Here is a 25,592-nt window from a genome sequence, read left to right as displayed (position 1 = left end):
CCCACCGAGAGCAGAAGCATCGCCCACCTATGGGGCAGGAACAACCCTCCTCAGCCCCTTACCCACCCTTTTTTTTTTCCTATTTGTGCCCATATTTGTGCTCGGAGACTCCCATGTGCCTATGGGGTGGAAGTGCAGAAGGGGAAGAAGACAGAAGAAAACAGTGCATCCAAAACATAACAAATATGCCCACTCGGCCCCATTTTACCCCGTTTATATTCCCTGTCCCACTGCTCTCGGGTGATTCCCAGTGCCCTCCCAGCTCCTACTGCTGATTTGCACAGCTCATCCCTGAGCTTGCCCTCCCTAACGCTATGAAGGATGACCACACAGTGCTCTCTCAGATATCACAGTAGGGGTTCCAAGCCCAAGCAAACGTGGCACTTCAGGCCAAAGTCCTATTTCTCCCCCGAAGCTCTGCAAGACACATTTCTACCCTCAACGCCAGGAGCGGGGAGGGGAGCGGGATGTCATTTCCTGCCCTGCTCAGAGCTCAGTGCCGACGCAGTGCACCCAACAGCCCCGAAATGGATCCCCTGCTGCTAAATCTGCATCGCATCCATCAACCCCCCCCCCCAAAAAAAAACCACAGAGGTCCGCGAGGTTACGGCGAGCACACAGTTACCTACGGCTCACGCAGCCGCTCAGAGCCATCGCTGCCAGCCCCGCTTCCCGGCCACGCCAACCCAGGAAGTTTATTGCGCTGACGGCTGTGTTTCCTTCCAGGTCACGGCAGCAGCTTTGCTGGCTCAGCTCCGCGGGGTTATTTTGAGCCTGGTGCCGGTGGGTGGCAGCTGGAGGGCTCACGGAGCCGTGGGACGGCGCGGGCAAAGCTCTGTGCTGCAGAAATGGAGGGCTGGATGTCTCGCACAAAGGAAGCTGTGCAGGGGTTGCGTGGTTCCAGCTCCTTTAGGTCAACAAAACGTGCACTGATCTGCCATCTGAAAACGGAGATCTGAACACGGCAACCGGAGATCTGAACACGGCAACGGGTCCTGATCCGTATCCCACCTCCTCTTCCCAAATCAGACATCTCCACAAAGGCAGAAGCCTCAAAAGTCTCCCTCCTCCAACAGAGAGAAACAGCATTTCACTACATCTCCCCTCTTAAGAGGGAACAGCTGATGGTTTTTTCCAGCATATGCTTATGGCAAAGTGAATTTTCAGTGAGCTGATGCAGGGGTTTACCCAGAGGGCACAGTCCCAAAGCAAACAGCTCACACACATTGATGCTCAAAGGTGTTTCCTACTCAACCTCATTGTTAAATCAGTGTGTGATGAAATGGTCTGTAACCCCACCACAGCACGACATGGCACAAAAAGCTGCTTGCTGCTAACACAGCACATCAGTGAGATGAAACCCTCCTCCTTTCCATCATTGTGGATGTTTAATTCCCCACTGGGGAGCACAGCAACCCAACGTGAGCAGCACTGCACTCAGGGTTAAATAAAAAGCAATAAACAGGATATGAGGAAGCTCAACATGAGATGTGAAAACCAAACAGGGATCTATCTGCAGAAGGAAACTGCAAACATTTGCTGCTGAAAAAGATGCAGTGCTGTTGGTGTAGCACGAAGGACAAGGGGTGTGGAGCTCCCACCACGACCTCGAGCAGGGGCAGCTTTCAGTGGGGGCAGCCCTGTCATTCTGACACAGCAGAATCGGTTGCCTGATCAGTACTGCCACCTTGTGAAGGTTTTCTGCTCCACCACTGGGTTACACAGCTGCTGGGTCAGGGCATTTTGTGCACAGGATCTCCGTGGGGACAAGCAGTGGGAAATAGATTGCCTGGAAGAACAACCAACACGGCTGCAGTACTCTGCAGGTACTTAATAAACCCATCAAGCCAACACAACTGCTTCTGTGCTTCTCCACCCTCATTTTGAGTGCATGAAACCACACATCAAACCACACAGCATGCTTAAAGCTGAGGTCTCCATGCGTGGTGCTAAATCCATTATTCTCAGTGCAGTGACTGCAGCACGTGGAGCAAAGACACCACAGCACCAGGACACACACAGAGCTGCTGAGGAATGGCTCAGCACTGAAACACCAGCAGCAGCACAGCTTTCCAGCCCAAGTTTCAGACCCTATGGCACCACAGCATCTGTCTACACAGTGACTTCATTCAGAGCACAGGTGGCAGCTCCAGGATCAGTCCGTGCTGGAACTCTGCAAAGCCAATGCGCTTTAAGGAAAACCCATTTCACAAACCTCACTGCCTCAAAGAAGCAATACCAACCCCCTTCACTTCAGTGTTTGCTCACAGGTGCTGCCATCCATCAGCACCCCTGGACAAAGCAGTGATTGGCCAGCTCACTTTCAGGAGGATAAAACCATGAAGTTATTTTTTATTTCCATGTTTCAGTCAACATACCAGCTTCAAAAATAAATGAAGAGGAAAATAAATGTGTGACATAATTAAACAGCAACACTAGCCAACTACAGCTCCACGGGTGAAACCCCAGGAGCCATCTTTACTGAAATTAAATACTGCACTCCTCTAACACACCTCAAGAGGAGCATTTCACCTAAAGACAGAATCTAAAAGATCACTGCAAGTACAGGAATAGGCCAGAAAAAATATTCCTATTTCCAACGGCATCAGGGTAGAGAAATAGCAAGTTGAAAAATATTTACAGAGATATCTACAGAACATTCTGAGCAGTGCTTATTTCACACACTGACATCTCGAGTAATGTGGAGGACCAACAGATCTCCTTCTCCAAGCTGGTTGTGCCCCCAAGAGCTGAGCAGATCTCCCCCTCAGTCCCAGTGCAGTTAAGAACCCTCTTGCTGGTCTTCAATCTTTGGAGCCAGGTAGTATTTTAAGTGTCCCATATCAGCAATCTTGTACTCCACAACTGGTAAAGCAAACAGTAAAGAACATTCAGGAAGTTCTTCATAAAAACCATTAAATACACTCCTTGTAGAGGTAAGGCAGGTTGTTCTACAAGGTCTTCAAGGAGAGGTGCTTCTACTTACCCAGAGGAACATCTGCAGACATGCTGAGTGTTACTGTAGGTGACAGGGGGGTGGCTTTGGTGAAAAAGTTCAAATACCTCAGAGCAAAAGTGAGCTGGACTGGCTCATTCATTTCTATTGTAACCTGCAACAACATCAGCCAGCTCAATGTTTGGGAAAGGCAAGCTGCAACAAGTTCCCCCAAAAGCTTCTTAAATAATTCAGCTTCACAGACCCAGAAAGCCCACGCACAGCCAGCACTAATCCCTACTCCGTTCTGTGCAGGGCTGCTTCCAAACCCCACAGCTAAGAGAGTGCCAGCAAAGATTTGCTGACTTGGCTCTATAAATCAGAGACATACTGGATCCAGTGATCTCCTTTAGCCCTCAACAGTCACATTAGTAGAAACCTCAACACTGAAGACACCACAGTAACCATTAACCTCCAACTTACAGCTTCTTCCTCTTTGTCCACATTACTGGTCTGTGACAGCTTGATGTTTCCATTTCCTAACTCTCCGTTAGCTGAAAATTTCACACCATCTTTTGCACAGGAGATGACAACAGCATCACCAATATGGCTGAGATCTCTACAGATGCGTGCAAATTCAGCAGAAGGCATTTTCACTACACAACTGTACTCTTGTTCCTGGAAAGGAAACAATAAACTTATACCAAGGAGCTGTAAGACTTTAGATTTGCTGTAAGTTCAAACTCCAGGTTTGTATGTGAGAAAACACGCTGTCCTAAGAGGGCATGCAGTCATTCAAGCAACTACTTACTGGAATTCCAAGCTGCTCCACATCAAGGTCCATTAGCTTCATCTCGTAATCAGAAACCTTTTCCTGATCTGAAGAAATAAAACATAATTTGACCAAGTGTCCCAGAGTTATCATCCTGAGTTCAAATTCTCACCCCATAAAGAATAACAGCTTAACTGTGACAAGATTCACCTGACTTGGTGACCTAAAGGGCTTTATGGAGGCTGTTAGAGGAAATCAAGCTGCCAAAGATGAACCTGTGAACATCATATAGCTCAGAAGGGTTTTCTTACAAGGAATAAGAGTGGGCCAGATTAAATCTACACCTCCAAAGCATTTTGTGTTTAAGTATCACACAGTTCCTCCTGTTTCTGACCACACTTCACAACCAGCATGCAATGCTTGAGCTACGAAGGCTGCCTATGTTTTCTGGCAGCAAACAATCACAATTACCACTCACTTGGTGCTTCAAACACCAGAGCCAACGTATCTGCATTGTCTTCTGCTCTGAGGGTAATGATGTCTTCATTTCCAGCACATTTCAGTATTTTAGACATGCTAGGGGAAAAAAGGCAGACCAGTATGGGTTACAAACAGCGTGAACACCCTCCTCATTAGCTATACCAGTATTAAAACACACCTAACGAGTTGTTAGAAACCACAAATGCTGCGTGTTTCGCATCATTTCCACGCGATGCCACCCCTCTACGTGTACAAACCCTCCAGCTCGCTGCCGGCCAGCGCACGAAGCGGCAACGAGGCGATGCCACCGCCAAATATAAGAGGAGCGGGGACGGGTTGTGCAGCGAGCACCGGGGGTGGGAGGGGCGGCAGCGCCATGGCTTTTACCCGCCAAGCTTTCCCGCCACAGCGTGGCGCGCGCTCAGCGCCGGCAGTGACGTCACAGCTGCCGGCGGGCCCCGCGCGGGCCGCGAAAAACGGCGCGAGAGCCGCAAGGAGAAAGGGGGAGGGGGCGAGGGGGGGGTAGGGCCAGAAGCGGGCCCGAGTCTAAAAAGCCCCGCGAGGCTCACACGGCGCATTTCCCCCTCATATCCCCCCGCCCCAGTAGGGCTCGCTCCCCCTCAGCGGCCCCACTGCCGTTACCTGTTGAGGTTGACGCCCATGGCGATGTTGCGGTCGCAGCGATAGGTGTCGAAGCCCTCAGAGCGCAGCGTGAGCTGCACCAGGGAGACGTGTGAGGAGTCCATGCTCTGCAGGCTGATGCCGCCCGAACCCAGGTCCCAGCACGCCTCGGTGATGAGGTCCTTCAGGGCCTCCAGCACCCGCTTGAGCACCGAGCCCTGCACCAGCCGCGCCTCGAACATCCTGGCGGCAGCAGCAGCAGCGAGCAGCAGACCCAGCACAGCCCACACCAAGGCCGCCGACTGTTGCAGCCCGCCAAAGTCATTCTTATATGTCCTCTTACGTCCCGCCCACCGCGGCGCCGCAGCCAATCGCAACGCTCCCCTCCCGCTTTGCGACGCCCTGCCCGCGCTCACATGACAGACGCTCTCCTCTTCAGCCAATTGCGGCGCCGCTTCTCCACCTTAATCCCGCCCCCTCATCCTATGGGAGCCAATCACCATATGGGTTATACAGCACCGGCCCGCCTCGCCGTGAAACGATGGCGGCTGGGCCTGTGAGGCCTGATAGAAACGCCTGAACCAACGCCGACGGGAATCCCCTCTCTGAGACAAAATCGCTACGGTTCAGGCAGTGCCCGTGCACGGCGCTCTCCGACCCGCTCCTTCCACCCCGCGCTCAGAGCCGTTTTCCCTCCCCCACCGCCAACTGCGCACCGGCGCCCACCCCTCATAGCGGCGGCCGCCTCACATCCGGGTACACATGGGCGTGGCCATGGCCGCGTTAGCCCCGCCCACCGCGGCCATTCCGCGGCTGTGATTGGCGGGCGGCTCGCGGGCCTCTCCCTCTCCCTGGCGGCCGAGGGCGCGCAGCGGCGGCGGTGCGGGGAGCGGAGTAGCGGCTGTGGGTCGGTATGAGCGAGCTGCGGCAGAGGCTGTGCGGGGAGCGGGAGCCTGAGCCTGACGACAAGGTGCGTGCGGCAGCGGGGCGAAGCCTCCTGCTGAGGGATAGGGGGGTGCGGCAGGGCTGGGCCTCGGCTCTGGGGGCTGAGGGGGCGTCCCCGAGGCGGCTGATGGAGAGCAGAGGCCCAGGCCGGGTGGAGGTCCTCATGTGCGCTGCCTCGCTCGGTGGGGACGCGGCGTTTCGTAGAGCATCCCGGGTTGGATGTGCCCACGGTGCTCTTCCTTCAGCAGAACTGGCAGGGGTTTAACGGTGGTGGTTTGTTGAGGAACGGCCATGAAAGGGAAATCTCTTCTGCTTCGATCCTAAACACGGTGCTCGGAAGTCGGCATCGCCCTCAGGAGCTGTGCTGTCCCATCCGGGAGGTGCCCGAGGCCGTGGATGAGGCCCTGGGCAGCCCGAGCTGGTGGGGGGCACCCAGTCCGTTGTGGGGGGTGGGGCTTTCAGGTCCTTTCCGGCCCAGCTGTGCTGTGATTTCATGGTTCTGTGATCTTTAAGGACCCTTCCAATTCAAACTTGCATCATTCCACGGCTCTGTGATCTTCCAGGACCCTTGCTGCCCATTCCACGTTCCTCTGATCTTTAAAGTGCCTTTCCAAGCCAAACGCACGGTCCTCTGATCTTTAAGGCAAGATCCAAACCATTTCACAGTTTCATGACCATTAAGGTCCCTTCCAACCCTAGCCATGCTGTGATCCTGTGCTTTCCTCACCTGCCTTACCCAAGTGTAAAGGATCAAGAAGAGTAAGCAGTCATAAAACGTTTCTCCATGCAGATTATAACCACATCTGGAGGGAAAAGTAGTTCTTTGCTGCCTTCCTGCTCAGTACAGGTGTTTTGGGGCAGCCTGACCCTTGCCTTTAGCAGCACCGTATCGATGTGTTTCCTCTGCTGATGCATGAAGTATTTGGAGAAGCATGAAATCATCGTGCAAAACACTCTAGTTCAGTCAAAATATTTCATTTAACGCTGTCTTGAATGTCAGGTTAACACCTGTTAGCTGCTGTGCCATCAGGTTTGAGTGAGCTTGCTTGTTCCAATGTGCTTAAGGTGGGTATTGGAACAGACAGCACCAAGAATGGGTTTTCTTCATTTAGATCTGAGGTTTTGCTTTTTTTTGTCTCTTATATGCAGCTGTCCAACGTTCACATCTCCATAAGACCACTCTTATTTTGTTGCTGTGCCCAGAGCAAAACTTAACCTCTGTGGCAGAAAATCTTCAGGGACTTTTCTATTCCAGAACTTCTGTGGGAGTTGGAAGGTGTCCCTCAGAAGCCTGCAAGTACCAGTGCTGCCTCACTGGTATGCAAACAAACTCCCTCAGCCAAGCTGCGATCTTACTTTAGCTGCTTGTGATGCCTTCCTAAGGAAGGTCAGAGGGCTGCTATTTTGAGTGCAATCCTGTTATCTTCAGGCAAGTACACTTTTTAAACACATTGAGCCTCCTAAAGGGCTTCTGTAATATTACCTTGGACTTGATAACTCAAAGTGTCCTTAGGAGAGGGTAATATTTGTGTCATACTACTCAGCTTAAATGAGTTGCAAGGAGGAAAAAAGAAGGTGTTTTCAACTAGTGAAGAGCAGCTCCTCCGAGGTGCTGAGTGTGACATCTCTTAACAATAGCAAGCAGCTACAGGAGGCAGAGAATTTCCTAAAACTGCTAAAGCAAGCCTAGTAGGAGGTTACCTGGTAACAGCAAGATTGCTATTAGAGAAACTGCAGCATTGCACTTCGTGTGGCAGTATGCTTCTGTGGCAAGCTTGTCTTCGATGACATCAAACTGTTGTGTTTTAGAGCTCGGTAATCCCTGGCAGAGTCTGGGATATAACAGATATAAAGCCAACACAGCAGAATTTCACATGCTGTTTATTGGTGGGCTTTGTGTGCACAGTGCTGGTATCGCTGTCAGGAGAGGAGATTCCCTTTTCTGCTTTGTCATTCAGTTGGCATTGCCAGAGAAAATAATTCAGCAATGCATATTGTATTCTACAGAAACGTGTCTGCTGAAAAGAGCTCTCAGCTGATCGATGGAAACAAGTTAAAAAGGAGCTGTCAGTGTCCAGGCTGGTTTTAAGAGCAGGCTGGGAAAGTTGTGTTTTCTACTTGTTTTCACTTTGCTTCATTTTGATAACGGAAAGGAGGGTGGTGGTTTCACTTTCTGGTCCCATAACCCTTGTGCAGTGTCACAGCTTTTATGTTGTCTTCCCCTTTGACACAGAGCAATGCATGTGGCTGAAACCGTGTTGCTTCAGTTGAAAATCAGTTATGTAAAGCTGTTGGGCAGCAGGCAGCCTTCGTCTCAAAAGGAACAAGGCAATGTGTGTTTGATCAGTGAACTCACATCTGATTTCTCTAGTTAAAAAAGCAGAGAAACTTGTGCTTGGTGCCCATTCTTCTTGCCCAAACAAATGCTGTTCACCGTTGCCATTAATGTTGTTGGGAGATGATTAGTAAGAAGAAATAGCACTTGTTTCAGACAAAGCCCATTCACTTTGTAGATTCGTTCCTTTGCCCTATAGACCCATTTTTTATGTAAAACTGGAAGTCAGGGCCTTCTCTCCTGTGTTGTGCACATCTCATGAAATCACATTTTTATCTTCCAATTTCCAGACTGAATAGCAGAGGTTTAAAAGAAGATTGTTTTGTGGTGTGTGAATGGAGCCCCAAACACTTCTGCTTTACTAATGGGATTTTAAGATCACTCTTCAGCAGCAGCTTGAGAACAGCTTTTCCCATTTCTAGGCTTTTCCCATTTCTTTTTTTCCCCTTCTTTTGCTGGGATGTTGCAATGGTGGCTGCCTGCAGTCCAGAGAAGAAGATCTTGGACATCTGTCCCAGAGGGCAGGGCTATTTAGAGGAGGCTTATCTGGGCTGCAGCTCACACCCTTACGTCACTTGTGGTTTTGTTTACTCACCTCTTTGTCACAGGCAGTCAGTGTCTTGCTGGAAAATGCTGTCTCTTTTCAGAGGGTGGCAGCTGCAAGAGCAAGAGGCTCTCTGTGCAGAAGCATTTTTCCATGCAGGTGCATTTCCTGGGTAGTGTTTGGACACCATGTTCCACCCACAACTGAAAGAGATGCTCATTTCTTGTAGCAGTGGTGACTGCAGGGAGTGTTGTGTCGCTGGCGTGAGGCCTCAAGGAACAAGGGCAAAAGGTTTGATACTTAGGAAAAGGTTTGATGAAGAGGACTTTTTTTTTGTCATAGCTCAACTCAGCAGTGGACCTTTGAGATGACTTCATATCTGGCTGCATCCCTATCATATTATAAAAGGCTCTGCTGTCCAAATCTCACGATTCTTGCACTTCCAGGTGTTTTGCAAGCTATCCCTTGTGATCAAAAGTGTTTTGAAGTGCTGAGGGTGAAGGGCTGAGTGCTGGGAGTGCTGGAGGAGCTCCGGGTTTGGTGTTTGGCTGAGGATGGGGTGCAGGATGTAGAGAAACAGTGGTGCAGGAGCCATGAAGGTTCAGACAGTTTCAAATCCCTTTATTTCTCAGGTCACAGCAGTGCCCAAATTGTTGGGAGTTTGTGACAACAACGATGGTATTCTCAAAGAACTGAAGGTAAAAAATCACTGCTCTAACACTTCTCTTTGTCACCATTCCTGCCTATGGGATGTAGAAGTACAAGGTATAAAAAAGACCCACCTCAAAGGCTTGATTTTGGGCTTGATACTGAGCTTCTCTTTGCTTGGCTTCTGCAGAAGCATGAGCCTCATTTATTCTTTGTAGATGGGAGCAATCTCAGGTCTGATGTGAGAACATATTTCAGTCTTCCTCGCTGTTTGATGCTCAGTTTTATGTGTGGCTGCCAAAAGGAGTGCTTTGTTATCTCTTAGTGAGAAATTGGACTGATTGCATTTTTAATAGAGCTCGTTATTCCTGGCTGTTAATTGTGATACCTCTGCCAGCTTCTGGCCTGCCCTGGAACCGATGGAAACACTCCAGGCTGCCTTTGATTTCCTTCAGGTGCCGTTTCTCTGTTTCTTTTTGCTCTCCTCCAAGCAGCCCTCTTCCTAGCACGTTTGGTGATGCCAGAGAAGTTGAGCCCTCCCCAGGGACGACGTTCACTGTTTGAAGGATTGGATGAGTCCTTCCCATCTGCAAGGAGCTGTGTGTGTGACTGAGTGAGCGTGGACACTCTCAGCTGATTTGGGAGTTTCTTCCCAAGCTCCCTCTCGCTGCCCCAGCAGTCTGCCCTCATTCCCTGCTGTTCCTTGGTGTGGTGGAGGGAGCCTATGGCACATCCGTGGCTTTGCATGGATTTTTGTGCTGTCTTTGGCTCTCAGCTTGAGCTCAGAGCTCAGCACTTGGTCAAAGAGGGAAGCTGTGATGAGGTGCTTGTGTTTCCCCTCCTGGAGGGGCCGTGTGCTTCCCTAAACAGATCAACTTCCCTATCTACCAGCTGCATACTGCACTTTTTGTGGTGAGAAAACTGCTCTATCCTCCTGCTGGTTTTTAATGAGCATTGCTGACAACACAAGCAGACTAATCCCTCAGGAAATCACCTTTTGCAAAGGTGTAGGATTTCCATGCAAACCGTGACGCAAATACACGTTTCCTTCCTTCACAGGAAGGATGCTGCCACTTCCCTTTGTATTGACGAGGACACTTCTGCAGAAATTTGGGGTGAAAAATGATAATCCTACCTACCGGTATTGTTTTTTGCCCTACATGCAGTCTGTGTTAGTCTGTGTCCCCCTTGGTGATCTCCTTCATGTGAATTTTCTCCAATTTGTGTTTTCCAGGATTAGAAAGACCGTAATTTCCCTTTAGGACAAGTAGTGTTGCAGGCCTGAAGCATTATGCTAGCTGTGTCTTCAGAAGTCTATTAATTTAAGGTTGTTGAAATTACATCTGAACACGCTGGGCTGAGTCTTGTATGTGTCCTTTCTTTGATTACCTCAAAGAAATCCAGCAGGAGTGATGGATAGAGGAATGTGAGCAGGAGGATGGTGTCACCTTATAGTCAAATTAACTGGACTGGTAAGAAGTTTTTCTGGTTGAGTCTTGGAAAAACATATCTAACTCCAGAGGAATTGAGGGTCAGAAGCCATCAGCCATTGCAAGCTCTCATTTCAGAGGCCAAAAATAGACTTTTCCTGTATTAACCTTCTGATGCAAATAGGGCACGTGTTGCTGCAGAGCTGTTTGTTCTCTCTCTCTCATTTGCAGCTCTTCCAAATAACAACACATCAAAATGTTTGTGTGCAGACGTGGCTCTGAGGTGGGGTAGCTGCTTTCAGACACCGGATCCCAGGGGCACTTGGGGGATTTGTTTCTGTACTCCTGTTTCTGTCTCTGCAGAGATGGTGAAGGCTGCTGGCCCAGGGAATGCTGTGACAGGAGAGGGGTGCCAATTAGAGCCAGGAGAACCCAGCACTGAAGCCTCCAAAACATCTCTTCAAGTGTTTTAAGGGAGGAGGCAGGTTGTGTTCCTAACAGTAGGAAGTTCTGGGGGAATGCCAGAACTAGCAACCTATTTTTATGCTCTTTTGTGTACAGTAGCTTCTCTAAAGGACACAAAACTCACTGCATTTACCTTTCTTGATTTCCTGGAATGTACAGAGCCCAAAGTGTGTGCTGAGCTGGGGACCAGGCAGAGGATTAACCAGATGAGTCACAGGGATGTGCAACTTTGCATCAATCATATTTGCTGACATTTAGCTCGGGTTCTCCTATCAGACAGTTGTTCTGCTAAATGCAAGCTATGCATACCTCTGGTCACATCCCACTGGCGAGCTGAGCTTGCTTGAGTTCAAAACAAAGTGAGTGGCTTTGGGAATATGAGATGGCAGTGGGTGTTTTCAGTTTTTTCAGCCCCTGTACAAACATTTACCCTTTTTGTGATGTTATCTGCTACTGATCTCAGTGTATAAGCATGCCCTAATTTCTGTGCTTTCCACTAGAGAGTGTTTTATTTTTTTGAGGGGATGGGGAAAGGAGTCCCATATCAACACAGATATCAGCTGACCTTCATCACTGAGTTTTGTTTCATTTCTGGGATGAGACCAGCAGGCACCAAGGGGAGGCTTTGCCTTGGTGTCACCTCGAGGCTGGAAATCTTTGGCATCTGCTGTTGGAGATGGGCACTGCTGTGTAGGTAAAACAGTGAGAAAGAGGAGACTGGGGGCAGAGCAGGTGCTTTTCTGGACATGAGACATTAAACCACTTCTGAAAAACACTGAGATTTTCATATCTGAGGCTGTTAGGTTTGCATCCATCAGACTAATTACGTTGGCCTTGATCTTGCAAATGTGGATGAGAATAGCAGAGGCTTTAATAAAGCTGGTCCCTGTAGTTCTAGCTGTCAATTTTAATGCCTCAAAAAGCAACTTTATTATTTTCTTTAGTGGTGTATTGGCACTTTCCATCACTGTGTTTTGTTAGCCTGGCAGAAAGTCTAAATAAAGCAATGCTTTGCTTCAAGGAAGGTGCACAAAGAATGGAATTTCTTGAACTAATTTAATCTACCAGTGCTGAATACTGAACTGTATCTCAGTTCTGGGCAGAAAATGTTTGGCAGGGAGATAGCTCACTTGTTTCTATGGCAACTGAGATCATGTCACGGATACTTGGGGGGGAGGAAGGAGGGAGCACTCACAGCTTCTGCAGTGAGAAAGCCCTTTGGAAACAGGAGCATACATTTCATATCACTTGCTTACAGAAGTTAAGTTGTTAAAGAGAAGCTAAGAATGCATTTCTCCATGAGTTCTTAGGGTAGTAAAATATTTGTCCACAAACGTTTTATTCCTGCGTTGCTTTTTCTCCTGTTTCTTAAGGAACCTTTCAGCACCTTGAGTTGATGAGCTGAATGAGTGCTGGGCTTGCTTGGCCAAGCAAATCTGCACCAGAGAGGTATGCTGAAGAGTCAAGGAGAGAGCACAGTCCAGTGGTTATGGAAGGAGATGTGAGGACTCACTACAAGTCTGTAAGCTTTTGTTTCAGCTGCAGAAATAGGAGAAAACAGCACGAAGGTGGCATCAGGAACATGGCAGAAAACCATCTATCAGACCCAGCTGCCCTGAAGTGCTGGCTGTACTGGCATTACTGCACATCGTGTTTGAAATCTGTGGCTTAACACAGCCCAGAGTTGCTCCTCACAGTCACAAAGCCTTCGTGGAAGCATCAACTCTGTAACAAGGTTAAGTTTTCACCAGCAAATCCCTGCAAGGTTGCATTCCTGCTTGCTTTGTGGGTGTATTGCTGTCCAGTGGTTACCCCTCGTTTTGAGGGTGAGAAAGATGGTGGTGGGTGGTAGCAGGGCAATGTCACGGCTGGATTAAGTAGCCCAGGGCATGGTGCATCACTCTCAGCCTTAAACAAGTTATTTAGCACCTCACTCAGCTGCTTATGTTGGTGGTTGGTAGGCTAATGGTTAAAATTTGCATAAAAGGCACAAAAATAGTGTCAGTTACTGAGTCCTTTCCGTAGCCTGTATCTGCCACAATGTCCTATATAATAATCTCAGCACCCCATTAAGAGAGATCTGAGGAGAGAGAGGAGCTGATTTCCAACCCTGCTTCGTTGTTTTCAGAATGATGGTGCTGAAATGCATGTTAGCCATCCATCGCTTTGGTGATTGTTTCCACCAGGAGGAATGTTTCCTTCTAGCTCCATCAGGCTTGCATTGAGTAAGACAGGCACCAAGGATGAGTCCTACAGGTAATGTTGCATCCCATTCCTCTGTCCCTTGAGCTATGCAATTGCTTTTATCTTTCCTGTTCTTGGCCAGGCCTGGAAGAGAGGAAGGCATCCATGCTCTTTCCCTTTATTTTAGTCCCTGAGCACATTGTGAAACTTTTGATCATCTGCACCACAGACAAGGAACAATTTGCCTGCCTTGCACTTAGCCCTGCAATGTTAATGCTTTGGGAATAAGATGCAGGGATGCTGGCTTGGATCTGTGTTCTCATTTCAGCATGTAGTGCTTTCATCACATTGCCAGTGAGTTCAGAACTTGTGCAATTTGATAAATACTTGGACTGCATTAAAATTCTGCTTAAAGTTTTTGATTTTAGCTTACACAGATAACAGCAGTTATTCTTAAGTACCTAAGCACTTCCTTACTCATTTAAATGAAATGTCGTGTTCATTTTTCTGTTCTGATCTCTATTTCTAAAGGTAACTTCCAAATCCAAGAGGAGAAACAGATCTTGTTCAGGCAGGAGGTGAAGCTCTTCTCTGTCGCTGAGGTTGCTTGGAGGGGAATTGTTCAGGGAATTCTTCTCTTGGAAAATCACAAAGTGTTGTAACATGAAGCACAAACTGCAGCTCAGTACAGCGCACTGATTTCCCCAAACCTTCTCAAGAGCAGTGCCCCTCACCTGTGCTGTTGTACTTGTGGTCTTCAGGGAGTTTATTATTTTTGCTTTTTGCCATTTGCAGCTGCCATGTGGATTTGATCTGTTCCACGTTCCCAGCTGAAAGGCCCCGAATTTCTCTTGAAATCCATAGGATGAGTGGATTTTACAGATCATTTTAACAATCAGCTGACTAAAGCCAAGAGGTATTTCTTCACTCCCTCTTGAGTGCTGGCAGAGGTGTTTGTTTTAGCTCTTTGTCCCCAGCCTGTGGGAATAGGAGGGAGCAAGAGCAGAGCCTGGTGAGGAAGAGAAGAGGCATCATGGGATGTGATGGGTGCAGTGCTGGCTCTTCACATGGCTGCGGAAGCACCATTGTATTTTTAGCTGCCTCCATCTGACAGCACGTAGCTGTCCTTGTCTGTTCTAAGATCCTGGCCTGCAGCCACTGCTACCTTACAGCTGGGGAGCAATTATCCTTTCCTGCCTTAACTAAGGGAAATGCCACTCAAGTCTCACTGCTCCAGTGAACTACAAACATTCTCTTGATTTGGATATAGCAAACCAGTCCCAGCATTTATTTTGGTGGGGGCTCTGCTTTCTGACAGTGGGAGAGTCCAGAGTGCTGCAGCATTCCAAAAAGATGAAGTTGTGTTGTTTGCAGATCCCCCAGCACTTGGCTTCCTCCTGTTCCCCACCCCCCTTCTTTTTCCAGGAGTATCAAGTAATTCAGAGGCCAAATGCACTGGGTTCCACCTGCTCATTGCTCCCCAGGGATCAGCATTTTCCTTCCTTGCTTCAAGTAGCAGGATGAAGCTCTGCTGAGAGGCAAAATGTGTCTGTTTGGATCTGTCCTCTATTCCTGAGCTGGGCTGGAGGAAAAACTGCTAGGGAGAAGGAGGTTGCTTGTAATCCTTTTTCCCCCACTGATCTTCAGTAACCCCCTGCCTCACCTTTATTTGTTTACCCTCAAATAAAGGATTTTTTGCTCAGCTCTGGAGCAGTAATACAGGGGGCAGGGACAGCTGTGTCTTTCCTCTACATGTTTCTCCTGTGTCTGGAGAGGATGGCTGGACTTGAGTGATAAGCCATGTTCTTCCTCTTCAGCTTTCTGAAGATGGGCTTGGTGTTATTTTTAGTGCTCACATATTAAGTTAGCACTTGAAAAGTCTGTCTGGAAGCCTTGAGCCTGTCTACTTGGAGGCCTTACTTTCCATCTAATTTGGGCAATGCTGCGTTCTTGGAGATCTGCCTGGGATTGAGAGACCTTGTAAAAATTCCTGCTAACAAGCTCGTGTCCCTTATGCACTTGCTGTACTTTGAGATGCTTCTTAATCAACTACAAAGTGTTTTTAACTGTTCAGAGGGAACAGTTCCTTTCCTGTAGTCACTGCTGAGGATGCAGAGAGTAAAATGTCACCTAAATGCAAATCACCTAAAACACCTAATGTTGTTTCTTCATGACTTTTTTCCTGTCCTCTTCCTCTCTTGTTTGCAGAAGCAGAATGGCAGTAGGTGCTGCATTCTGAGGACTGCTCTGAGTTTCTTGGTTCATACAGTCATGGGATTGGAAGGGACCTTAGAGCTCCTACCCCATGGTGTGGGCTGATTGCCCCCACCAGTTCAGGCTGCTCTGGCTCCATCCAGCCTGGCCTTGGATACCTCCAAGGATGGGGCACCCACAGCTCCTTCTCTGGGCCAAATTCATCGTTGTCACTGTACCTAGTAAAGCTTATCTCTCTCTTTAAGTTGCAGGAATCAGAGTCTGAGAACAAGCTGGATGGAGAGACCGCATCAGACAGCGAAAGCAAGTCTGAATTTGGAGGATCACCCCCAGTGCCAACATCAGATGACACTCCAGAGGTCCTGAACAGAGCTCTCTCCAACCTGTCCTCAAGGTAGCCCTCAGCATTGTTCTGCTCTGCTGCCAGAGCCCCTGTGTTTGCCATGTGATTTTCTAAGCCCTGGCAGTGTGTCGATAACTTCTGGAAGCTGAACGAGCAGCTCCTGGTAGTGCTATACTCTCCCTCCCTCACATGATAACAGGAAGGTGTCCTCAAGACCACAGGCAGCAGAAAGTGGTGGTAATAAAGCTAGCAGAGTGCATTGCTTAGGGCTGCTCCGTGTGGGACCAGGGCCAAGGAGTGCTTTAGGAGGGCAGCATCACTGCCTGCATGGTCTTGGCAGATGAAGGGAGGCCTTGGTGAAGCAGAAGGCATCGTGGTCAGATTTGACATCTCTCAGCACTCAGCTGTAATGGCTTTTAACCACTAGTGTGACCTACTTGTGTAGGAGTGTGTGGGGAAAAATGTGCTGGTAAGGACAAGATTTGAGAAGAAGCTGGGAATATCCTCTGCAGGCTGCTCTGGGGGACCTTATTCATATCACAAGAGAAAGCATCTCTCCCAGGTGTACTCTGAGTTTGGGAGGTGCTCAGGGCAGCATTTGTTGGACTGTAGCAAGGGTACAATGTACCAAAGCCTGTGCTTCTGGAAAAAGAACTGCAGGGTTTGGTGTTGATTCCCAGCTTGTCTAAGGTGTGAGAGACCTGTAGCAGAGCAGGAACAGATACCCTGCCTTTCTGTTTCAGCAACTTTCGAGATACTCTGTGCCTGACTAATGTTTTCTACATTTTCTGATGTTCTTAGCAGGGAAGACTGAACTAAGCCTTGTAGCTGTTGCAGCCAGACTTCAATGAGTAGAAAAAGGTCTCTGCAGCACCAAGAAGATAGCTGGGGTTTCCTGGGCTCAGTTTCATGTTCTCTTGATATGCAAAGAGCAGAAGTGTTGTCCTGCTTCCTTAATTTGTTCTGGCTTCCTCTAACTTTTTTTCTTCTCTGCGACCTAGATGGAAGAATTGGTGGGTAAGAGGCATCCTCACTCTGGCAATGATCACCTTCTTCTTCATCATCATCTACTTGGGACCCCTGGTCTTAATGACAATAGTAAGTGTTCACAGCAGCAGGGAAGAAACCTGCTGGGGCTGACAGCTCAGAGCCTCATATTTTGGAGTCTTTCCATTTTTTGAAGAAAGAGGTGTTGAAATCTGTTACATCTTGCTGATATCTCTTTGTGCAGGTGATGTGTGTCCAGATCAAATGTTTCCACGAGATTATCACTATTGGTTATAATGTGTATCACTCGTATGACCTGCCCTGGTTCAGGACACTCAGCTGGTAAGTAGGGAGAATACTCCTCTCCCAGTGCTTGTGTGCAGCTTCACCTCATTACAGACAGGTAGCTCCACACCAGAGGCCCTGGGATTGCTGTTTCTTGACTAGTGTAATGTGTTAGCAGCTCTTGTAAGGGAAAAGCCTCTTCTAAATTGTGATTTATTTAGGAAGAACTTGTACTGATAAAGTTTATCCCATTGTTTATGAAGTAGAGGTGTTTGAATCCCATGATTTGTGCAAGGGTCAGCATTCATCATCACCACTAAGTGGCAGACATGGTTGCTTGGGTGGGATGGGTGTTTGTAGGTGTTTGTGAAGGAGGGCTGGAAGTGGAGACATAACTGTGCTGAGCAGCTCTGGCTGCCAGAGAAAGGCTGGAGAGAGAGCTGGAGCAGTGCTTTTAGGATGTGTGGGTGGTGCTTTTAGGATGCAGGAGCTCACAGAGGCCTGTTGAGGAGTGCCACCTAAAGGCAGGCAGTCCTTGTGCATCAGAAAGCCAAAGCCAAAACCAAACAGCATCAGGATCCGTTGCACAGTGGAGCTGAGTGATGCTGCTGCTAGCTTATTTCTCACTGTTTAGAAATGTCACCTTCATTTAAAGTTCTGCCTGCATCACTTGCAGCATGATGGCTCTTTGCAGTGTATAAAAGCAATGTAAAGACCTTTGGAAATGCAAAGCCACTTTCTGTGTTCCTCTGGGAGCCTTTTAGGGTCCAGCTAATGAGCATCTGCCTTCTCCACAGGTACTTCTTACTCTGTGTTAACTACTTTTTCTATGGTGAGACTGTGACAGACTATTTCTTCACCCTGGTTCAGAGGGAGGAGCCCCTACGAATTCTCAGCAAATACCACCGCTTCATTTCTTTCGCCCTCTACTTAACAGGTAGAGACCACATTTTCTACTTTTAAACCTGTATGGGCTGGAAGTCTGAAATCTCCTTGAACTACTCTTGCCCTGAGCACTGTGTACAGTTCTGTATCTGTAGCAAATTATCTCTGTTCTTCAGTGATGTTGTAACTGGACCACATGGTGACAAATCCCTTAAATGAGGCTCTGTAGAAGAAGACTCCCTAAACTCTGTGAGACAGTTAGGTTTGATGTTTTAACTATACAAGTATAATTTGTAGGCAACATTATTTTGTGACTTCCAGATAGTAATGCTATACTGAACATTAAAACCTAAGGAGCTATGCACAGTGCCATCTCGTGGGGGGAAAAAATATGTATTTATTGTTGAAGAGGTGTTTCCTCCATTCACTCTTTTTCTGTCTCTCACCAGGTTTCTGCATGTTTGTCTTGAGCCTGGTGAAGAAGCACTATCGCCTCCAGTTCTACATGGTAAGGTTAAACAGGGAATGACTGCCTCCAGTTGGAGGCAGAATGATGAATAATATAGGCTGCTTGAAAGTGTTATGTAGATAAATACATGCTTATGTGCTGCCTGTGCATTGTAATGCTGCCTCAAAGGGAAGTTACTGTGAGCAGACTTTAGATTTGGGGAGATAGTCTGATGCAATTTCTCTCCAGTCATGAATACTCTTCTCTCTGCACTGGAGAGTGCTCATAAGAAACTTTCTACAAGCTGAGATGACTGCAGAAGGCTGTTTGACTCTTGTGGTGAGGGCAGATTGCCACTGGGGTTGACTGGCTATGTTTCCCTTTTGCCAGATGTCAAAGACATTGCTCCTGTTTGACCATCAGCGTGGTTAGTTTTGCTTCCCAGTTTGATCAGCTTGATATAGCTTGGATATCCATCAGCCTTTTGCTTCTCAGCTAGTCAGGAGGCTGATTGAGATGTAGGGGAGAGGAGAGGGCTGAAGAGCACTTGGTCTGGCAGAAGTCTATCCGGTGAAGGTCAGCTCTGTGCTTGAGCTGAAGAATGTGCCCGTAAATCACCAGGGATGGCTGTTCCCTGTCCTTCATGCCTCTTGGTGTTTCTCATGGTGAAGGTGCATGCTAGCACATGTGCATGAGCTGTTCTCAGTCTGAGAGGTAGCTAACAGCATCTGATTTCTGCCAGTGATGCGTGAGTGGTGTCTCAAGGCAGGCTGGACTGCATGCTGTCTTCTCTTCCAGTTTGGATGGACCCATGTGACGTTGCTAATTGTTGTTACCCAGTCACACCTCATCATTCACAACCTGTTTGAAGGAATGATATGGTGAGTTGCTGTGTGTTCTCAGTTGCTTTGATTTCTGCAGCCTCATACAGATTATCACAGAATCATGGAATGATTTGGGTTGGAAGGGACCCTTAAAGATCATCTAGTTCCAACCCCTCTGCCATGGGAGGGACACCTTTCTCTAGATTAAGTTGCTCAAAATGCTTTCCAAATACATTCCAATGACACCCAAGGCACCCATAAGTTCTCTGGGCAGCCTGTTCTGATGTCTAATCATCGTGTGAAATATTTCTTCCGTACATCTAGTCTAAATCTACTCTTCTTCAGTTCAAAAATTGCCCCTTGTCCTGTCACTATAGGCCGTGGTAAAAAGTTTTTCCCCATCTTTCTTAAAAGCTCCCTTTATATACATTTAGGGCCGTAGTAAGGTCTTCCTGGAGCCTTCTAACCATATACTGAGTTAAAACAATAACAGTAAAAGTTTTTTTCTTAATGACCAAGTACAGAAGTGCTCCTTGTTCAGAGTAGAAAAACAAAATATTGAGCAATTCCTCAGGTACTTCAGACTTGTTTGTGCAGAAAGCTGTATTAAAGCATCTGCAAATTGTGGTGCAGGGACATCTCAGGCAGCGTTAGGCCTTTTTAGTGCCTTCTCTGTCCATCCATATCTAGCAAATGGATGGGAGAGTGTTGCTGAGCACTTGGTTTTGGGCAGTGCTGCCAGCATAATGTTAAAAGCATCGGTGTGAAAGAAAGGAGATTGCTGCCTTCCTCAGCTTACTCCAGCTGCTGTGCAGAGGGGAAGCCTTTTTTAGGATGTGGTTCTCAGTCTCCATCTTCCCCAGGCCAGCAGTGCCACGAACTAACTTTGGCTGCTCTGAAGATTGCATGTTCCCATGCACTCCTCAGCCCAGAGTGCTTTGTGAGCAGCCTGCTTGCAGCTGAAGTGCAGCCTTTCTGGGGGAAAAGAAGGCAGCTACCTAACAGCATGCCACGTGTGACAAAATAAAATGTGCTTAAAATGATCTGTTCTGGGTACACAACATGCTTTTTAGTCCAGAGCACTGGAGTAACCTCTGAGACTGTCCTGAGAGCTTCAAGTCATTGCTCCTAATGTGTTGAGATTGCACTGGGTAGGGACATATTCATGTGATAGTCCTGCAAAACCTTTTAAGCAGCAGGTGCCCACTTTGTTGAGCCTTGGAGTTCTCTGATTTGGCTCTTGAAATGGTTTTGCTCTTCCCCCATGCAGGTTCATCGTCCCAATTTCCTGTGTGATCTGCAATGACATCATGGCATACATGTTTGGGTTCTTCTTCGGCCGCACCCCACTTATCAAGGTTTGTCATTTTTAGTGAACAAAGGATGCATTTTAGCTTCTTCAAATCTTAATCCCATGTTCCCTGATCTCCAGTTTTGTGACTTTTGAGAGGGCTGAAGCAAAGCCTCCAGACGAAACTTGGTGTGTGTCCCAGTCTGCGTTGCAGTGAGCATAGGTGCACAGTTTGTAATGGTCCCCTTCTTTCTCTCCTTCTGGCAGCTGTCTCCAAAGAAGACCTGGGAGGGTTTTATTGGAGGGTTTTTTGCCACCGTTTTGTTTGGGTTACTGGTAAGTAGCAGTCATGCTGCTTATTTCTTTGGCTTCCCTATGTAAGGTGACAGGTTTCTGGCTAAGGGAGTGCACACAAGCTTTAAGCTCTACTGGCTCTTCTCAGAAAGTCTGCCTTTTTCCTGCTGACCAGGATCTGAACTGGTCTGTGGTTGCATTACGTGCTGGGTGTGGATCCTGCTCATGGAGCAGGACACTGGAGGAAGTTTTTAGTTCCCATCAGACCCTGTGACACTTTCATTTCATTAGCTGTCCTTGAAACATCACCTCTTGTGTCTCAAAGAAGAGAAACATTTGCACAGATGCTGTTTTGTGGGTACAGCCAAAGCATCTGGGGCTGCTGCTGGATAAATGCCATGCATTATTTCACAGGCTGTGCAGGGAGCTCAGTGCTCTTGGAATTTTTGTACCTGTTTTTGTGTCGATCTGTGTGTCTGGTTGCATCCATCTGCTCAGCCAAATAGCACAGCCTGTCTCAGTTGGTTTGTAAAGGACTCTGATTGTTGCTTGCTGAACAGATGTAATTACTAAACAGAAACACTTACTCTGTCTTCAGCCAATTACTGTTCTCAGGAAAGTAATCCTCTTAGTGAAGCTGGCAGGGTAGCTCTCTCCTCTTTGTGTCTCCTTGAGTGGCCTTTTCCCTTGAGGGCACCTCTGCCTCATTGCTCAGGAAGATGTTAATCCTAATTTCTCTTACTGCATCTTTATTTCTCTCCCCTTGAAGCTGTCCTATGTGATGTCTGGGTACCGGTGCTTCACTTGTCCAGTGGAGTTCAACAATGACACCAACAGCTTCACAGTGGACTGTGAGCCATCAGAGCTGTTCCAGCTGCAGGAGTACAACATTCCCATGGTGCTGCAGTCCGTGGTGGGCTGGGTAGGACTCTCTCTCTTTATTGAGGTCTTATTTACTGCGATAGGAACATGAAGAGATGGGGGCTTTATTTTGGTGGTATTCATAGGAATGTGACATGGGATGATGGTACATCCAGAAAAAGGGGAGAATTTAGTGGTGCTCCCTTTGGGTTGAAAACCCAGTGCAACTATTCTAAATCTGGTGGGATGTGAATGCATTTGAAAACCAGCTGGCCTAGAGCCTGGTTAAGACAGAAAGATGGGCAAGAAGTGAGCAATGCTGTTTTTGGTGAAAATACTTCTCAGACGTGTTGTGGTTTCTTTTTCCTTGCAGAAGACAGTCCGGATGTACCCCTTCCAAATCCACAGCATTGCACTGTCTACTTTTGCTTCCCTTATTGGGCCATTTGGAGGCTTCTTTGCTAGTGGATTTAAGAGAGCCTTCAAAATTAAGGTGAGGATATGCTTTGTCATTTGCAATAGATGATGTAAAGACTGAACAGTTGCTGCCACTCTGAACGGTCCCTCCAAGGAGTGGAAGGTGGGAGCTGTGGGATGGGGGAGTGTTTGTTCAGTAACAAATAGAGCAGTGGGCCATGATTCAGTTTTGTGGGTTTTTTTTTTTGTTTTTAATTAAATGGATTTGGGGAGAGACCTTACAATTTCAACTGCAATATTCTTTGGTGCAGAACTGGATAAATAAAGTATCCTGACCCAGTCAGGATGTTTTACAGCCTGAGGCTTGCATTGATGGTTTTAGATACAAACAGACTCTGCATGGCTAAGATAAAGGCAGGAGACATTTGCAGGAGATAAGCCTTGGCCTTCCTTGACTCAAAGGAGTGACAGATCTGAGTTAAGCCTTGATGTCCTCAGGCACTGGTGGCCTTCATAAAGGAGAAACATTTAGAACCAGGGGAGAGATCAAGCAGAATTTCTTCTCAATCTAACTCTTGCCTTCTGGGAAGAATTAGAGCAGGGGTATGAGCGTGGCATGTAGATATTACTTACATAAGTACAGGTAATGGGTGCCTGAAACTTTAATGTACTCCTTTCTGCTTTGCTTAGGACTTTGCCAACACCATCCCAGGCCATGGAGGGATCATGGATCGCTTTGACTGTCAGTATCTGATGGCTACCTTTGTCAATGTGTACATCGCAAGCTTTATCAGGTATTTATTGCTTTTCAGTGAAGTCTGGGGACCTACTCAAACTCAGGTGACATACAGGCTTGCAATATGAGACAGTTGATATTCCTGTGAGATAAATGTCTAAAAAGACAAGGAAAGAGAAGGAATAGGGGCTTGAAAAGGGAAGCATCTTCCAAAGAAGTCACGTCAAGCTGGGAACATAATCTGTTTCCTAAGGTCTGTTAATCCAATCCTCTTGCATGCCTCTTCTGCATTCCTGTGAATCTTGAGCAGGGTTTTCCTTGAACTGATCAAGCAGCAAAATTTAAATTCTGTTGCAGTCTACAAATGTTCAAAAATAGAAGAAAGCCCAGGCATGCACAGAAGCTGTACAGAATGAGATGAGGAACTGAATTTACAGGAGTTACTTTATTCTAGAGGGGGAGGATCTGTTAATAGCAGAAAATCCACAGCTCTGCTGAAACAGATTAGGTTTGGTTGTTGTTGGTTTTGTTTACAGCTCAGCATGCTGTCTCTTTTGAACCCATTTCCCCATCTCTAAAATGGGTTCCCTGGGTAAAACATCTGAACAAACAGGCATTTGGGTTCCCAGAGCCCTGGGATTCACTGGTAACAATGCTTTTGTGTTCCAGAGGTCCTAACCCAAGCAAACTGATCCAGCAGTTCTTAACCTTGAGGCCAGACCAGCAGCTGCACATCTTCAACACGCTAAAAGCACACCTTGTTGAGAGGGGTGTGTTAGGTGGTTTGGAGGACGCATAGACAAGCCAGGTGGTTTTGGAACAGGACTGAAAATGGACAAGCCTCCCCACAGAAATTCCTGGCTTGCCCTATTTAAGACAATAACAAGGCCTCATTTCACTGTAACTTTTCTTCCTTTCTTGGTAAATGTTTGCATTTGTGTTGTTTTGTTGGGTTTTTTTTTATATATATATATAATATATTTATATAGCTTTGGTTCAAATGAGCAAACCTGAGTTTGTAGCTGGAAAGGAATTAAGGCTTGAAAGGAGTTGGGTGAAATAAGAGGGTGCAACTGTCCTTGTAGTCAGTTCTTAATCGTTGATGCAGATATGGGCAGAGCTGAACTTTTCCTCTGAGTGCTTTTATGCAGGGAATACACAAAGCAATGTCCCTTCAGATGGCTCTGCCTGCAAGAGCCAGTGGGGAAGATGAAGCCATGCAGCTCCCTTGGTTGCTGTGCCAGGCCATGTTTGTGATGGCAGCTCTGGAGACCCTAATTTTCTCCAGTGGTGACTGTGAATGTTCATTTTCCCAGAAAGTCACATACACACACCTGTGTGCAGCCCCGTGGAGATTCTGCACTGCAAGCACAAGGCACAATTAGTTGGAAGAGGACCTTGTACTAATCTAGCAATATTTCCTCTGCCCAGTCAGGCATGTGTCTCTATTGTCACTTGCTGTTTCTGCCTGTGCTTCCCACGTTCTCCTCTTCTAGCTGATATTTTGGCTAATAAGATCTTTTTTAACCTATTAAATAGGAAATTAACTGAGGGTAAGGAGTGATGAAGCTGGTAGTTGCTCATGAGAATGTGGGAGGTTCAGATTGCTTCAAAATGGAGTGAAAAGGTCTTAAAAGACATCAAAGTTTCATTGAGTGAATCCTGCCAAGTGAGAACAACTTTGTAAGTAACCTGGTTTGTATTCCCACATTCAAATAACCTTTAAGAAACATAAAACCAGATTTTTGTTTGTTTGTTTGTTTTGTTGTTTTTTCTCCATTTCTTAATGGTTGGAAACCTTACACTGGGATATTTTACCTAATTTGGAGAGCAGTTTCCAGCTTGGTTTTGTTTCTGAACCGTGCAGGTTGGGGCTCCAGCACCCCACAGGCACTGTCCTTTGGGTATTTCATTTTTCTTTCAGGGATCATGTCTATCACCTGTTTGTTACTTTAGTTCTAGATGTTGTACTGCTGAGTTTTACCATGGTCTGTGTTGTATTTCAGTCTGGGTTCATTTGCCTGCAGCCTTTTGTCCTGCTTTGCTTACCTAAATCTTGCCATCAATAGGTTGCACTTAATAGTTGGAGGTTTTATTGAAGTGTTTTCCTTTATTTTGTCATACTTTTTAATTATTTTAAAGATGAGAGCCCTAAGTATTGTAAAACTTCATTTCTTTTTGTGATCAGATAGTGAAAATATCCCGACTTAGATCTTATGCAATGTTCTCATGTATGAGACATCTGATTTTACTTCTTCTCATAATTTGTGCACAAGAGAGAGAAATTTTTCCTTATTTTAATCTGGGAGACAAGTGTCAGGGAAAGATAATACAGAAGTACATTGCTGTTGTCAAACAATTGCTGACCTAAACCTTATACACAGACACCCTCTCCCCGCATGGAGACTTGTACATGCTGCAAAGGAGCCAAAGCATCAGTGCAAAGTAAAACACCTGCAACGATTTCATACTCCATATTCTGATTCTGCTGTTGCTTTTGCATACCCTAAAAGAGTGGATAGGAGAGCACACGTATGCTTGTGTAAATACATGAGTAGATCCCAATCTCTCTCTTACTTCTATACGACTGTGTCGTAAATTCTGCTTCATCTCCATAAACAGGAGCTGAGGGGCAGAAGTGTGTGCCC

The 25,592-nt window shown here is 47.0% G+C and overlaps 2 protein-coding genes across 2 annotated transcripts; one reads left to right on the top strand and one right to left on the bottom strand.

Annotated features, from left to right (window-relative positions):
- Positions 1 to 2,721: 2,721 nt before the first annotated feature.
- PCNA (proliferating cell nuclear antigen) lies at positions 2,722 to 5,063 on the bottom strand. The gene is made up of 6 exons (XM_065745166.1): positions 4,830 to 5,063; positions 4,186 to 4,283; positions 3,747 to 3,814; positions 3,419 to 3,613; positions 2,987 to 3,110; positions 2,722 to 2,865 (listed from the first exon to the last, which is right to left on the bottom strand). Exons 1-6 carry the CDS (start codon positions 5,048 to 5,050, stop codon positions 2,783 to 2,785), a joined length of 789 nt encoding a protein of 262 aa, XP_065601238.1. The 5' UTR covers positions 5,051 to 5,063; the 3' UTR covers positions 2,722 to 2,782.
- A 648-nt stretch (positions 5,064 to 5,711) lies between these two features.
- CDS2 (CDP-diacylglycerol synthase 2) lies at positions 5,712 to 25,161 on the top strand. The gene is made up of 13 exons (XM_065745153.1): positions 5,712 to 5,778; positions 15,819 to 15,967; positions 16,918 to 17,014; positions 17,148 to 17,245; positions 17,986 to 18,125; positions 18,523 to 18,581; positions 19,320 to 19,402; positions 20,616 to 20,703; positions 20,904 to 20,972; positions 21,700 to 21,852; positions 22,165 to 22,284; positions 22,899 to 23,002; positions 23,614 to 25,161. Exons 1-13 carry the CDS (start codon positions 5,722 to 5,724, stop codon positions 23,741 to 23,743), a joined length of 1,347 nt encoding a protein of 448 aa, XP_065601225.1. The 5' UTR covers positions 5,712 to 5,721; the 3' UTR covers positions 23,744 to 25,161.
- The last annotated feature ends 431 nt before the right edge of the window (positions 25,162 to 25,592 follow it).

The sequence above is a fragment of the Cyrtonyx montezumae genome, unplaced genomic scaffold (assembly GCF_038088225.1).
Source record: "Cyrtonyx montezumae isolate F1298 unplaced genomic scaffold, pur_monq_1.0 scaffold_33, whole genome shotgun sequence".
NCBI lineage: Eukaryota > Metazoa > Chordata > Aves > Galliformes > Odontophoridae > Cyrtonyx > Cyrtonyx montezumae.
This window is presented reverse-complemented; position numbering and strand designations above follow the sequence as displayed.

Excerpts from the sequence above, each read along its gene's own strand:
- CDS2 (XM_065745153.1), top strand. The coding sequence starts at position 5,722 with ATGAGCGAGCTGCGGCAGAGGCTGTGCGGGGAGCGGGAGCCTGAGCCT. Across the intron at positions 17,246-17,985 it reads TGGTTCAGGACACTCAGCTG|GTACTTCTTACTCTGTGTTA; the intron begins GTAAGTAGGGAG and ends CCTTCTCCACAG. Across the intron at positions 20,704-20,903 it reads GCCGCACCCCACTTATCAAG|CTGTCTCCAAAGAAGACCTG; the intron begins GTTTGTCATTTT and ends TCCTTCTGGCAG.
- PCNA (XM_065745166.1), bottom strand. The coding sequence starts at position 5,050 with ATGTTCGAGGCGCGGCTGGTGCAGGGCTCGGTGCTCAAGCGGGTGCTG. Across the intron at positions 4,284-4,829 it reads ATGGGCGTCAACCTCAACAG|CATGTCTAAAATACTGAAAT; the intron begins GTAACGGCAGTG and ends TTTTTCCCCTAG. Across the intron at positions 3,111-3,418 it reads TGGACAAAGAGGAAGAAGCT|GTTACAATAGAAATGAATGA; the intron begins GTAAGTTGGAGG and ends ATGTTGTTGCAG.